At 39.5% G+C, this 16,956-nt stretch overlaps 1 protein-coding gene across 12 annotated transcripts in view; it reads right to left on the minus strand.

Moving 5' to 3' along the window:
- The window catches only part of LTBP1 (latent transforming growth factor beta binding protein 1), a 432,767-nt gene that overhangs the window by 105,392 nt on the left and 310,419 nt on the right, over positions 1-16,956 (minus strand). For all 12 annotated transcript variants that reach the window (XM_060170098.1, XM_060170096.1, XM_060170100.1 and 9 more), the window contains one exon: positions 14,961-15,080. In XM_060170098.1, the coding sequence (XP_060026081.1) occupies positions 14,961-15,080 (120 nt within the window). The remainder of the gene's footprint in view (positions 1-14,960; positions 15,081-16,956) is intronic.

Genomic DNA, 16,956 nt, shown 5'->3' on the forward strand with positions numbered 1-16,956 from the left:
GACCAATGCCATGGGAAACAAGGTAGTCTCTACCCACCCTACTATCTACCACCCAACACCCACAGCCCCTTACCCCTGCAGCAGAGGGAGATGGTTATGTCTCTGTTTTCTGTATTGGAGCTCAAAACTCATTCTAGGATTACAGTCTTACAGAAGAGTTGTATCACCCAAATTCTTACATGCGTAATACATAATGAGTTCAAAAGGGAAACTGTCCATAGAAAAATGGGTCACAAATTCAAGAAAAACAATTTACCAATGGGCTTTGGGGACATAATTTGGCATGTGCCATTCATGAATTAATTAAACCTCCCACAGTAAGGAAGTTGCCAGGAGTTTACTAGGTCAGCAATTTGTGGATGACTGTTAACGAGTTTATGACTCCACCTCACTGTACTATCACCCAATCCAAATTAATCCTTCTCATCCACAATACTTTGAATGACTCTCACAAATGCCTGGTGAAAACTGGATATGCCACACCTACAGGATTTCCTGATTCCTCCTCTAATAACCCTATCATAAGAGGCAGTCAGAGGCATAATTTGTCCTTAATGAACCTGGCTGATTTTTATGATCATCACATCCTTTAAAAAATGTTTCACCTCATCATTGGAATCTTGCAGTCTACAGTTCTTTTTCAAGATCAACATGAAGTTCAGTGGTCATTAGTTCCCGAACTCCACCTTCTTTCCTCTTTGGGGGGAAATGAGGACATTAATCTCTCTCCAGGTCCTGGGCAACTTTCCATTCTCCACAATTTCACAAACATGATTCCCAGCTGGCCAGCAATCCCACCTGCAAATTCTCTCATTGCCTCGAGAGGTACTTCATCTGGGTCAGGAACCCTTTTGAAATTTCCCTTCCTAATATCCTGGTAACAAACCAGACAGCCCGAAGTCCCTCTGTGGTGGGCAGGACCTCTGAAGTTCTAAGGGTCCGCAGTGGCCACCTTCCCACAGGCCAGCCCGTGGCTGCACTGACCCCTTCCACTTCACCCACCTTGGGGTTGGTCAGAATAGGGTCCAGAGCAAGAGTTTACCTGCATTACTTCCTTTACTACCAAGGACATGAATCTGTCAACATGGTGAACCAGTCATTTTTCTGAAGCCATTCAACCTCATGTAATTCATTAGTGACCAAGAGACTTCAGTGAGTGAGCACCATTTGATATGGGAAGAAAACATCTTATTCTATCACCATGCTACATGAAAATACAGGATTACTCCCCACACAAACATTACTTCAATTATCCCTCAACTATTCTTCACACAGTCTTTACATTGGGTTGGCCAAAAAGTTCATTCAGATTTTTCTGTAACATCTTATGGAAAAACCCGAATGAACTTTTTGGCCAAACAAATACTAAAGATGATGGGAGAACGTATTTGACAGAAAAGCAAGCATGGCGGAGAGACCTTCAAGATGGGGGAGTTGTAAGATGTGGAGATCACCTTTCTCCCCACAAATATATCAGAAATACAACTACATGTGGAACAACTCCTACAGAATCCCACTGAACGCTGGCAGAAGACCTCAGACTTCCCAAAAGGCAAGAAACTCTCCACGTACCTGGGCAGGGAAAAAGAAAAAAACAGAGACAAAAGAATAGGGACAGGAGCTGCACCTCTGGGAGGGAGCTGTGAAGGAGGAAAGGTTTCCACACACTAGAAGCCCCTTCTTGGGCAGAGACTGCGGGTGGCGGAGGGGGGAAGCTTCAGAGCCGTGGAGGAGAGTGCAGCCACCGGGGTGCGGAGGGCAAAGCGGAGAGGTTCCCGCACAGGGGATCGGTGCCGACCAGCACTCACCAGCCCGAGAGCCTTGTCTGCTCACCAGCTGGGACAGGTGGGGTCTAGGAGCTGAGGTCAGATCCCAGGGAGAGGACTGGGGTTGGCTGTGTGAACACAGACTGAAGGGGGCTAGTGTGCCACAGCGAGCCTGGAGGGAGTCCGGTATAAAGTCTGGAACTACCTAAGAGGCAAGAGACCATTGTTTCAGGGTGTGCGAGGAGAGCAGATTAAGAGCACTGCCTAAATGAGTTCTAGAGACGGGCGTGAGCCGTGGCTATCAGCGCACACACCAGAGATGGGCATGAAACGCTAAGGCTGCTGCTGCAGTCACCAAGAGGCCTGTGAGCAAGCACAGGTCACTATCCACACCCCCCTTCCGGGGAGCCTGTGCAGCCCGCCACTGCCAGGGTCCCGTGATCCAGTGATGTCACATTGGCTTCTGCAGCCACAGGCTCACCTCGCATTCCATACCCCTCCATCGTCCCGGCCTGAGTGAGCCAGAGCCTCCTAATCAGCCACTCCTTTAACCCATCCTGTCTGAGCAAAGAATAGAAGCCCTCAGGCGACCTACACGCAGAGGCAGGGCCAAATCCAAAGCTGAACCCTGGGAGCTGTTTGAACAAAGAAGAGAAAGGGAAATCTCTCCCAGCAGCCTCAGGAGCAGCAGATTAAACCTCCACAATCGACTTGATGTACCCTGCATCTCTGGAGTACCTGAACACACAACTAATCATCCCAAAATTCAGGCGGTGGACTTTGGGAGCAACTACAGTTGGGGTTTGCTTTCTGCATCTAATTTGCTTCTGGTTTTATGTTTATCTTAGTTTAGTATTTAGAGTTTATTATCACTGGTAGATTTGTTTATTGATTTGGTTGCTCTCTTTCTCTTTTTTAATATATATATTTCTTTCCTTTTTCTCTTTTTGTGACTGTGTATATGTGTGCTTCTTTGTGTGATTTTGTCTGTATAGCTTTGCTTTTACCATTTGTCCTAGGGTTCTGTCTGTCCGTTTTTGTGTTTCTTTGTTTTTTTAGAATAGTTTTTGTTATCATAGCTATTTGATAACAAAATAGCTATCATAGCTATTTTATCATAGCTATTTGTTAAAATAGCTCTTGTTATCACTGGTGGATTTGTTTTTTGGTTTGGTTGCTCTCTTCTTTCTTACCTTTTTTTTCCTTTTATTACTTTTAATTTTTTAAAAATAAATTTATTTATTTATTTTTGGCTGTGTTGGATCTTAGTTGCTGCGCGGGCTTTTCTCTAGTGGCAGTGAGTGGGGGCTACTCTTCATTGTCATACGCGGGCTTCTCACTGTGGTGGCTTCTCTTGTTGTGGAGCATGGGCTCTAGGTACACAGGCTTCAGTAGTTGTGGCCTGTGGGCTCTACAGTGCAGGCTCAGTAGTTGTGGCATACGGGCTTAGCTGCTCTGCACCATGTGGGATCTTCCCAGACCAGGGCACGAACCTGTGTCCCTTACATTGGCAGGTAGATTCTCAACCACTGTGCCACCAGGGAAGCCTTGTTACTTTTTAAATTTTTAATAATTTTTAAAAATATTTTATTTTAATAACTTTATTTATTTTTTACTTTCTTTCTTTTTCTCTCACTTTTGTTCTGAGTTGTGTAGCTGACAGAGTCTTGGTGCTCCAGCCAGGTGTCAGGCCTCTGCCTCTGAGGTGGGAGAGCTGAGTTCAGGACATCGGTCCAATGGAGACCTCCCGGCTCCACGTAATAACAAACGGCAAAAGCTCTCCCAGAGATCTCCATCTCAACACTAAGACCCTGCACCACTCAACAACCAGCAAGCTACAGTGCTGGACACCCTATGCCAAACAACTAGCAAGACAGGAACACAACCCCACTCATTAGCAGAGAGGCTGCCTAAAATCATAATAAGGTCACAGACATCCCAAAATATACCACCGGATGCAGTCCTGCCCACCAGAAAGACAAGATCCAGCCTCATCCACCACAACACAGGCACCAGTCCCCTCCACAAGTAAGCCTACACAACCCACTGACCCAAACTTACCCACTGGGGGCAGACATCAAAAACAACGGGAACTACGAACCTTCAGCCTGCGAAAAGGAGGCGCCAAATACAGTAAGTTAACCAAAATGAGAAGACAGAGAAACACACAGCAGATGAAGGAGCAAGGTAAAAACCCATCACACCAAACAAATGAAGAGGAAATAGGCAGTCTACCTGAAAAAGAATTCAGAGTAATGATAGTAAAGATGATCCAAAATCTTGGAAATAGAATGGAGAAAATACAAGAAATGTCTAACAAGAACCCAGAAGAACTAAAGAGCAAACAAACAATGATGAACAACACAAAAAATGACATTAAAAATTCTCTAGTAAGAATCAATAACAGAATAACTGAGGCAGAAGAACTGATAAGTGACCTGCAAGATAAAACAGTGGAAATAACTACCACAGAGGAGAATAAAATATGATGAAAAGAACTGAGCACAGTCTCAGAGACCTCTGGGACAACAGTAAATGCACCAACATTAGAATTATAGGGATTCCAGAAGAAGAAGAGAAAAAGAAAGGGACTGAGAAAATATTTGAAGAGATTACAGTTGAAAACTTCCCTAATATGGGAAAGGAAATAGTCAATCAAGTCTAGGAAGTGCAGAGAGTCCCATACAGGATAAAAGCAAGGAGAAACATGCCAAGACACATATTAAGCAAATTATCAAAAATTAAATACAAAGAAAAAATATTAAAAGCAACAAGGGAAAAACAGCAAATAACATAAAAGGAAACCCCCATAAGGTTAACAGCTGCTCTTTCAGCAGAAACTCTGCAAGCCAGAAGTGAGTGGCAGGACATATTTAAAGTGATGAAGGAAAAAAATCTTCAACCAAGATTACTCTACTCAGCAAGGATCTCATTCAGATTTGATGGAGAAATTAAAACCTTTACAAACAAGCAAAAGCTAACAGAATTCAGCACCACCAAACCAGCTTTACAACAAATGCTAAAGGAACTTCTCTAGGCAGGAAACACAGAGAAGGAAAAGACCTACAGTAATAAACCCAAAACAATTAAGAAAATGGTAATAGGAACATACATATCAATAATTACCTTAAATGTAAATGGCTTAAATGCCTCAACCAAAAGACACAGGAGCACCTCAAAACATAAGGCAAATGCTAACAGCCATAAAAGGGGAAATCGACAGTAACACAATCATAGTAGGGGACTTTAATATCCTACTTTCACCAATGGACAGATCATCCAAAATGAAAATAAATAAGGAAACACAAGCTTTAAATGATACATTAAAAAAGAGGGACTTAATTGATATTTATAGGACATTCCATCCAGAAACAACAGAATACTCATTCTTCTCAAGTGCTCATGGAACATTCTCCAGGACAGATCATATCTTGGGTCACAAATCAAGCCTTGGTAAATTTAAGAAAATTGAAATCATACCAAGTATCTTTTCCAACCACAACGCTATGAGACTAGATATCAATTACAGGAAAAATCTGTAAGAAATACAAACACACGGAGGCTAAACAATACATTACTAAATAAACAAGAGATCACTGAAGAAATCAAAGAGGAAATCAAAATATTCCTACAAACAAATGACAATGAAAACACAATGACCCCAAACCTATGGGATGCAGCAAAAGCAGTTTTAAGAGGGTAGTTTATAGCAATACAATCCTACCTCAGGAAACAAGAAACACCTCAAATAAACAACCTATCTTTACACCTAAGGCAATTAGAGAAAGAAGAACAAAAACACCCCCCAAGTTAGCAGAAGGAAAGAAATCATAAAGATCAGATCAGAAATAAATGAAAAAGAAATGAAGGGAACAATAGCAAAGATCAACAAAACTAAAAGCTGGTTCTTTGAGAAGATAAGCAAAATTGGTAAACCATTAGCCAGACTCATCAAGAAAAAAAGGGAGAAGACTCAAATCAATAGAATTAGAAATGAAAAAGAAGTAACAACTGACACTGCAGAAATACAAAGGATCATGATTACTACAAGCAACTATATGCCAATAAAATGGACAACCTGGAAGAAATGGACAAATTCTTAGAAATACACAACCTTCTGAGACTGAAGCAGAAAGAAACAGAAAATATAAACAGACCAATCACAAGCACTGAAATTGGGACTGTGATTAAAAATCTTCCAACAAACAAAAGCCCAGAACCAGATGCCTTCACAGGCAAATTCTATCAAACATTTAGAGAAGAGCTAACACTGATCATTCTCAAACTCTTCCAAAATATAGCAGAGGGAGGAAAACTCCCAAACTCATCCTACGAGGCTACCATCACCCTGATACCAAAACCAGACAAAGATGTGACAAAGAAAGAAAACTACAGGCCAATATCACTGATGAACATGAATGCAAAATTCCTCAACAAAATACTAGCAAACAGAATCCAACAGCACATTAAAAGGATCATACACCATGATCAAGTGGGGTTTATCCCAGGAATGCAAGGATTCTTCAATACATTCAAATCGATCAAATTGATACACCATATTAACAAATTGAAGAATAAAACCATATGATCATCTCAATAGATGCAGAAAAAGCTTTTGACAAAATTCAACACCCATTTACGATACAAACCCTCCAGAAAGTAGGTACAGAGGGAACTTACCTCAACATAATAAAGGGCATATACGACAAACCCATAGGCAACATCATTGTCAGTGGTGAAAAACAGAGAGCATTTCCTCTAAAATCAGGTACAAGGTTGCCTACTCTCACCACTATTATTCAACATACTTTTGGAAGTTTTAGCCACAGCAATCAGAGAAGAAAAAGAAATAAAAGGAATTCAAATCAGAAAAGCAGAAGTAAAGCTCTCACTGTTTGCAGACGACATGATACTATACATAGAGAATCCTAAAGATGCTACCAGAAAACTACTAGAGCTAATCAATGAATCTAGTAAAGTAACAGGATACAAAATTAATGCACAGAGATCGCTTGCATTCCTATACACTGATGATGAAAAATCTGAAAGAGAAATTAAGGGAACACTCCTATTTACCATTGCAACAAAAAGAATAAAATACCTCGGAATAAACCTACCTAAGGAGACAAAAGACCTGTATGCAGCAAACTGTAAGACACTGATGAAAGAAATTAAAGATGATACAAACAGATGGAGAGATTTACCATGTTCTTGGATTTGAAGAATTAATATTGTGAAAATGACTATACTACCCAAAGCAATCTACAGATTTAATGCAATCCCTATCAAACTAACAATGGCATTTTTCACAGAACTAGAACAAAAACTTTCACAATTTGTATGGAAACACAAAAGACTCCAAATAGCCAAAGCAATCTTGAGAAAGAAAAACGGAGCTGGAGGAATCAGCCTCCGTACTTCAGACTATACTACAAAGCTACAGTAATCAAGACAGTATGGTACTGGTACAAAAAGAGAAATATAGATCAATGGAACAGGATGGAAAGCCCAGAGATAAACCCACGCACATATGGTCACCTTACCTTTGATAAAGGATTCAAGAATATACAATGGAGAAAAGACAGTCTCTTCAATAAGTGGTGATGGACAAACTGGACAGCTACATGTAAAAGAATGAAATTAGAAAACTCTCTACACCATACACAAAAATAAACTCAAAATGGATTAAAGACCTAAATATAAGGCCAGACAGTATCAAACTCTTAGAGGAAGACGTAGGCAGAACACTCTACGAGATAAATCACAGCAAGATCCTTTTTGACCCACCTTCTAGAGAAATGCAAATAAAAACAAAAGGGACCTAATGAAAGTTCAAAGCTTTTGCACAGCAAAGGAAACCATAAACAAGACAAAAAGACAACCCTCAGAATGGGAGAAAATATTTGCAAATGAAGCAACTACAAAGGATTAACCTCCCAAATTTACAAGCAGCTCATGTAGCTTAATATTAAAAAGACAAACAACCCAATCCAAAAATGGGCAGAAGACCTGAATAGACATTCCTCCAAAGAAGATATACAGATTGCTAACAAACACATGAAAGGATGCTCAATATCACCACTAATCATTAGAGAAATGCAAATCAAAACTACAATGAGGTATCACCTCACACCAGTCAGAATGGCCATCATCAAAATATCTACAAACAATAAATGCTGGAGAGGGTGTGGAGAAAAGGGAACCCTCTTGCACTGTTGGTGGGAATGTAAATTGATACAGCCGCTATGGAGAACAGTATGGAGGTTCCTTAAAAAACTAAAAATAGAACTACCATATGACCCAGCGATCCCACTACTGGGCATATACCCTGAGAAAACCATAATTCAAAAAGAGGCATGTACCACAATGTTCATTGCAGCTCTATTTACAATAGCCAGGACATGGAAGTAACCTAAGTGTCCATCAACAGATGAATGATTAAAGAAGATGTGGCACATATATACAATGGAATATTACTCAGCCATAAAAAGAAATGAAACTGAGTTATTTGTAGTGAGGTGGATAGACCTAGAGTCTGTCATACAGAGTGAAGTAAGTCAGAAAGAGAAAAGCAAATACCGTATGTTAACACATATATATGGAATCTAAAAAAAAAAAAAAGGTCATGAAGAACCTAGGGGCAAGACAGGAATAAAGACACAGATCTACTAGAGAATGGACTTGAGGACACAGGGAGGGGGACGGGTAAGCTGGGACAAAGTAAGAGAGTGGCACGGACATATATACACTACCAAACGTAAAATAGATAGCTATTGGGAAGCAGCCACATAGCGCAGGGAGATGAGCTCGGTGCTTTGTGACCATCTAGAGGGGTGGCATAGGGAGGGTGGGAGGGAGACGCAAGAGGGAGGAGATTTGGGGATATATGTATATGTATAGCTGATTCACTTTGTTATAAAGCAGAAACTAACACACCATTGTAAAGCAATTATACTCCAATAAAGATGTTTAAAAAAAAAAGGAAGCATGGCAAAATGAGAGACACATGCTGATTAGGCCAATGCAATGAAATCACCTCACCTGCACTTGAGGTACAGTAAATCCTCAGAATATCATCCCCTCTGTCAATTCTGATGAAGTTAAAAATATGCAGTAGCAGAGCTGCCTACCAAAATAGGTTATATGTTCCTCAAAGACTCATCACTGCTTTTCAGAATTGGAAAACAGTCAATGCTATGTACATCACAGATGAAGATCCAAAGATGGCCTCAGAAAATCAACCCACTAATCTGAGCAAATCACTAACTTTCTACGTCACCTTTCTAAAAGAACATTGTGTCTTTCAGAAAATCTCAACTGGGCTACCTATGGATTGGCCTGCCATCTCAGACTCTAGAACCCCTGAGCCAGAACTATTGCTGCTTGTAAGGGACAATTCCAGTCCACATGAATCTTTCCATTCTATGAACTTCTATTTTCCTTATTATCTTAATTTTGTTGTTTTGTCCTCTAATTGTCTTGGGTGTACATGAGAGGTATATGAGACATTATATAAAACAAAACAACAGTAGCTTTGAAGCTAAGAGACCTGGGATCATGCCCTAGCTCTGCCATTTATTACCTATGACCAGGAACAAGCCCATTAACCTATTTGGGAAAATATTTATATATCTGTACTACAGGTATACTGTAAACTATGTAAAGAGAAATTGTTATTACAGTAACTAGTATTCCCCCACAGGTATATTTCCTGCCTTCAGAAGTAGTTTTTTTCGATGAGATATAATTGACATTATAACATTACGTAAGTTAAGCAACAAGGATGTAATGTGCAGCACAGGGAAATACAGCCATTATTTTGTAAAATCTTTAAATTGAGCATAATCTACAAAAATGTTGAATCATTACGTTGTCACCTGAAACTAATACAATATTGTAAATCAACTATACTTCAATAAAACGTAACATTGTGCAAGTTTAAGGGACGATTTGATACACATATTGCAAAATGATCAATACTCTAGCATTACCAACACATCTATCATGTCTCACAATTATTATTTCTTTCCTGGTGAAGACAATTAATATCCAGTCTCTTCGCAACTTTGAGGTTTATAATATAGTATGGTTGACTACAATCACTAAACTGTGCATTACATCTCCAGGGCTCACCTACTAGTTGCAAATGTGTGTTATCCTCTAATAACATCTCCCCAATTCCCCCACCCCCAGGCCCTTATACCATTCTACACTGTTTTGTTTTGCTTCTTTACAGCTTCAAATCTTCTCTGGCATCTAGCAGACATATACATAGGTAGGCACTCAATAACTACTTACTGACTGACTAGAAGATTCCTTTAGCATATAATGATTTAGGGACAAGGCTGATGTTTGCACATTTTATAATATCCACAAAAGGTAGACCGTGAGCTCAGCTGCCATCTTACATAAAAAGAATAATTGTAGGACTAAAGTCTTCAATTTTTTTTAAGTTTATGAATTTTCATATATTCCATAAAGGTTAACAATGAGTCTTAAAATCTGAAAAGAAATCCTAAGGTGAAAAGAACTCCTAGAACAAGGAGCTCTCCACGTTTATCCTGCAAGTTTTCTGCACCTGGTTTTGGTTAAGACTGTGGCTAACCAGTTGTCAAGTGGATTGAACAATACTAAGTTCTTCAAATACTGAAGACCTACTACATTTAGAACAGTCAAATGGGAGTCACAAAGTCATCATTAACTACGGCCAACAAAGAAGGATCACTTTGATTAAAATCTCAGAAATTTGTGTCCCCGTATCACATCGTTTGTTAGACTCAACTATAAGGCAAGGCAATAAACTCAAAAAAGGCTAGCTGCGCACATCTACCAGGTGACAGATATTATATATTGTGTCTATTGTGTAGATATTGTGAAGGTGAGCAAAGAAAGTGAAGCAAAAGAAAGAGGATGGCATTACTGTAGAAGTGAAAACATTTGTTAGGGATGACCCTGCAGAAAAGCATTATGATTCTCAAGAAGTATATTCCAGCAAAACAAAAATGCTCAGAAGTTGAAAGGAAACTGTAAGATTGAGACAACTTAGATTCAAAAGAGAAAGCTCCTATGACAGTTAAAAACTATATGAAATGAGCTTAAAGAAAGCCAAAGAGAAGACAGTTATCCATAAAAATTTGACATATAATTTACTTTAACAGGTATCAGTTATTATTGCATTTCTTCTATTTCAGGACAAGGGAAATAAAACGGAGGTAATAGGGTTGGGGGAAGAAGGATTATAACATTTCTTGGGTCCTACCTCGTGTCAGACACCTTACTCAGTGCTTTATATCACATTTAATTCTAACAATAAACCCCATGAAGAAAGTATTTCAATACACGTTACAGATATTGAAACCAAGCTTCAGAGAGGTCACATAGCCCATAATCTGCCTAAATTCAGGGAAATTTGATCTTTATATCACAGTTACTGAATGCACCTTTAAACAATTATACATTAGAGAATTTCCTTTGGGGGATGGCTCTAGTCAGGTCTGAATCAGGCTAGTACTTCAACAGTCAAGGGAAACCTGTAAATTGAGGACTTGACACGTTAGCTTCCTTCAAGAACGGTTCTGACTGAAAGCAGCCAGATGGAACTGGCCAGAACCCAGGGTGATGAAATAGTCCTAAAAGGTGGGGATCGTGTGGGCAACAGCTCCAGGCTGAATGTGAGGTCCAAGGAATACAGTGTTAAAACGATGAAAGTGGCTCTCAAGAGAGCACAGAAATCCACAATTGGAAAGAAGAAGGTACATTAACAGAAGAGCCAACACGAGTTGCCAAAAAAGCATTAAGGGATAGAAATTTTGAAAGTGCACAATAAACTATTGAGAATGAAGGATCATATGCCCTGAACTAAACCCTAGGAAAAAGTATAAAACCCCAGACAGCACCTGCTGACATTTGACCTGTTTCTGCCCCAAACAATTTCTGTTCTAATTCATAAATCAAGGAGAAGCATCAATCAGTAAGATCCAGTTTACATGGCATGAATACAAAGAGGCCATTAACGGTTTCAGCAAGTTCACCATTTAGTCAGCGAAAGCAGCAGAAAGGGTAACTGGCATCGAATCCCTGCAGAACATAAGGGTCAAAATGGCAATTCTTAATTCTTAATGAAACCATTTAATAGAAAAAAGAGCCAACTGGACATCGAGATCGAGTTTTTTTTTAAAAAAACCCCATACGCGTAATGCCAAAGAAAGTACTATTCTGTACAACACTGTACAAGTTTAATTATAATAACTTAAAAATACGCTGTGAGAGGACAGTGGTAGAAAAAGAAGGATACTAAGACTTACAGAACAGCCCAGCGAGGTAGGGATTATCATCTCTACAGATGACAACTAACAAATGTTCTGTGTAGGACTTTTCTCCCAACAATGAGATTCAGGAATTTTTTTTAGTCTTTAATGCCCTCATACATTAAAACTTGGGGGAAAAATGTCTCATCAATATACCCTGAATTGTCTGCACTAAAAGGATAGAGAAAGCCTCAAAACTAGTCACATTTAACGGTTAGACACAGAAACAGTCGATTCGCAAGGAACATTTTGTAAACCATTTATCATTTGACGCCTTCTCTGACCTCCACAGAATCTCTAACACTCTCTATATCCCTTAGGCAGTGTTTTTTTTTTTTTCTTCATGGCACTCATCACACCTGACATACCATATACTCTACTTTCTTACTTGTGAACTCTAGAGCCTAAGTGCAACGAAGGGAGGAAATTTATTTTGTTCACTCTCAACTCCCAGGGTCTAAAACATGCCTGGCTCAAAGTATGAATACAGTGTTGAATGATGAAAGTGGCAAGTGAAGAAATGAATATATGTCAGGTTGTGTTATCAATGAGCTCAACTCAAAGATGAGCTTAGGTAGGATTGCACCTTCTGAAAAGTATTTTAGAGTACCAGAAGTAGAAAGATAAGACCTAAAATGTATAAAGGAACAAAACCAAAAAGATATGACCAGGTATTCACAAGCACTGTCAGAGTATTGCAGAAAAATCCAGTCCATTCATTGGCTCAATCTGAGCAGAAAGGTATGTTGCAATATCTGCTTTTCATCACACTCAACTTTAACATTCACAGCTCAACTGCCATAAAAAACTAAGATGGAAAAATCCATTTTGGTACAATCTGCAAGAGCCCACAGGAGAAATTTACAAGAACTGCAAGTTCAAGATGAGCAATGGATGGCATTGTAATTACATCACAGAGGAGAAGCTTGATTGACAGATGACATAAACCTAAAACTCTACCCAAGGCAGAAGGAGAAAAGTACCCAGCCTACTTTTAATAGGAAATGTGTGATCTTAGTTGGCAATGCAAAACCGAAAGTTATTGCTTGGCCAAGTGGCCAAGTGTGTGACTTGGGGTGAGTAACATGGTGACCTAATAGTTCTGCTTATGATTTTACTAATCTGGCTGGCAACATGATATTGCTGTTAAATGAGGTGCTCTGTTTCTGTCACTCAACTGGAGCAGCGTGGTCACAATCAGATTGATTACGCACATCTAGGTGTAAGAACTCATTTATTAGTATTCCCCAACCTAGATCCATGCATTTACATTGAAGAGCATCACTTTCCCATTTGGTCAGTCATGTTGCATTAGTAAATGCATGAATCAGGGCTGTGTTTATACCACGATTGTGAATTTTAGTTAGTTAAGGTAAAGTTCGGGCTCTGCTCTTGGATTACAATACGCATTGATATGTGAAAACGAGTACAAGAATGGAACCTTGATAGGCAACTATGAAATTTATGCCAAATGGAAAAATTAAAACCAAATGCACATTCTGACCAACACTGATTACATAAACAAATGCTTATGAAAAGAAAAAATTTTCTTCTCCCCAAAGATCAACATCTCATAATTCCACTGATAGAGACCCTTGGGGATGGGCATGAGATTCAGGGCAGGGGGCCACCTGCAACTGGTAGAGGCTTAGCTCATGCTGCCAGGTGATGAGTCCAAAGCTTTGAAATTGGGAGTGCTTCCACCAAGCCTACCTATCCCACCTCCTCTAGAACACCCACGCGTCTTCCCAGAGATGTAAGAATAAAGACCAACTTTTTTTTGTAGAACCAAGAGGGTCTGGCATGGTCTGCCCCCTCGTCCTGCAGCAAATCTTCCCTTGTACTCTGGCCTTCAGCACACTAGCCTTTCAGCTTCTGGAACATGACCTGCTTCCTCCTTCCACGAGCCCCCTGCACATGTCAAATGTCCAAAATGATCTCCCTCCCATCCCCTACCCCAGTCAAACCCCCGGCCAAAGCTTAACTCAAGAATTTTCCTTGAGGCAACTCATTTTGTCATATGCTCTTGTAACATCAAAGAACCCTCCTTCCTAACACTTGGCTCATTTGTACATTTGCATTTACTTATGACATGTCTAGCTGAGTATCTGTCTCCTCAACTAGATAGTAAGTTCCATGAAGAAGGTACTTTTTTGGTCCCTCAGTGTATCCCAGCACTGAGTACAACTCTGGGTATAGATAGTGAGTTCTACTGCATTTGTGGAAGACAGGAAGGAAGGAAGGACGGAAAAGTTTAACTCACATTGTCAGAATGTGGCATGGAGCAGAAAAAGATCAGGAACACAAAGGAAAACCATTAACAGGGAAAGCTAACTAGAGCACAGGTAATTGGGACCAAAGCAGATTCATCACTTATCTTCCTCAGTGCCTAAAGTAGGTATTCCATATTTGTTAAATACTTGAATGAAAGAATGAATGAATATAAGGGGCACGGGCAATCAATCCAGATTTCTCTTTCTACATTTGCAACTTGTGCTGCAAGTCTGTGTATATTTCCTGATTCTATGAGTCTGTGGTAGCTTCTCATGCCTTTTCTCTCTTTTTAAGCATTTTGCTCTCCACTTCTCTCTCTCTGTGGCACTGATTATTTTATTTGGTTTTGGGTATTAATCACACCAGGGCTAACAATTTGTTTCAATCAGAATTATCTGTCCCATGTAAAATCTCACTTCCTTCATGTCAACTGAATTTCTTACTTTCTTCATGGTTAAAAGTTACTTAGAACTTTTCTCTGAACGACATGAGTTTGTTACATCCCTTTTTTTCTTTTTCCACTTTGAAAGATGCCTCACTTGGCATTATACCACTCTGTCAGAAAACGCACCAGACAGACGAAACACAACTATGATAACACTCTAGTACCTACCAAGACACTGCCCATTCCAGCCTCGGAACCCTTCCGTGCAGGGAACACACTGGTAAGATCCAGGAGAATTCACACACTGCTCATCTGGACAAGTACTTGGAGTTAAACATTCATCAACATCTGAAAAAATAAAAAAGCTAGGTCACAGACATTTTATCAGAATACTAAAACACAAACTGACTCGTATGATGAAGGGGAAAAGAGGCATGTTTTATCTACATTTTGGTGAGGAAAACAATAACTGAAAAAGTGACACACTGGGTCTGTACTTAAACACACAGTGAGAATGCATGGCCGAGTATACCATGCATACCATGCATGCAAACCTTTATGGCCCCAATTCTCCACCTGGCAGGCCCAGACCTCTCCACTCAGGGAATTGGCAGTTCTCTGGGGCCACTTTCTGGACATCAAACCTTTCAAGTAATAGCATGGCTTGCCAGAAAGAAATACAAGAAATGGACATGAGAGTGAGGAAGCCATTTATCCACCTGGCTAGAGGTTCTCTCTGCAGTCACTGGATGCCCTAGGGAAATCCTTGCTTTGGCTTCATGGCCCCCAAAACATCCTAGGTTTGAATAATTTAAAACATTGCATATGAGAGGAATTCCTTGGAGGTGGAAAAAGAATATTAGGAGAGAATGAACTCATCAAATACTTCCAAGATTTTCCAGAAAATACAGTGAATGATCATAGGGTAATACATTCTGGTTTAAAATACACCTTACTTTTCCCATTCACAGCTAACGAAAGTTATTAATCCTTGTTCTTTTCAATGTGAGGAGAAAAAAAACACCTTAAATACAGATAGAACTGTGGCAGAGATACAGGAGCTTCAGGCTTTTTTAAGAATAGTAAAACAATAAAATGGAGGAAAAGTAACATATAGGAGATGGTTCAACAGTTTAAAATGAGTAGTAAAACCTTGGGTACCAACCCCAACAAAAATAGGTGTTTTTCTGGAGTTGAGTTTTGAATTCAAGTGAGTGGATTCAATGTCTAAGTGTCTCAATATGAGATGTATATAGGACCTCTAATCATACCTAAAATGTAAACAGATTTTTCAGGACATAAGTTAAAAAGTGAAAGAAATATATAATGAATACACTGAACATACATGGGTATTTGAGGTCATCATTCTGGTAAGTTCTTAAAAATCATCTCTCATTATATATCAATAGATGTGTGAAAAGATGCTTAAGGTAAAAGATGTTATTAATAGAATAAGCACCAGGTCAGTGTTGTAATTTTTTTTTTTTTTCCTATCAGCGAAAAATTCTTGCCAATAGACAATGACACACAGTGTTTTTTTTTAGGTCAGATGTTCTGGGACTTCTTGTTCTACAAAAAGATGATGCTTGCCAGTTTCATTTTCCAAACAGCATTACATCCTTCTCTGTATGGGATATTTTAAAAAATGGAACTACAACTGCTAAGTCAGAGAGGGTCATTGAGATAGGCTGGTTTGATAAATAAGGTACAACGCTGAGAAACACAAGACAATATCCCTGCATTTCCTGTTGCTCTCACCTCTGTTTGCTTGTTCCCTCATCTGTAAATGAGGGACTACCGGCCTGGTAATACCTTCACAGAATAAAGTAAGGATGCATGAGATAACGTCTGTAAACTACAATAGACTCCTTGGAGACTGGCGCTGTTTGAAAGCAACTTTGTCAGTGACAGCTGAGAAAATCTTCAGTGAGCCAGAAGCCCGGGGACCTTTGGTTCTAGTCCATGATGAAATGAGAAAACAGCTACATTATTTGACTCCTTCATTTCAAGCCTTTTCATGGGGATAGAATTATATAATTATTTACTCAGGGAATGCTGGTGATATTTCTGTTAAATAATTTCTATACACTGAATAGTCTCCTAACTGCTTTCCATTTATTTCCTTTATCTTCAAATTTCTTCTCTATTCCTTTCTACTGTCCATCCTTATGCTCTGGTAATTCCTAAATAGCTTATCTTCCTGTCCTGAGTCTGTGTGTAGAAC

Source organism: Lagenorhynchus albirostris, chromosome 13, assembly GCF_949774975.1.
Source record: "Lagenorhynchus albirostris chromosome 13, mLagAlb1.1, whole genome shotgun sequence".
Lineage (NCBI taxonomy): Eukaryota > Metazoa > Chordata > Mammalia > Artiodactyla > Delphinidae > Lagenorhynchus > Lagenorhynchus albirostris.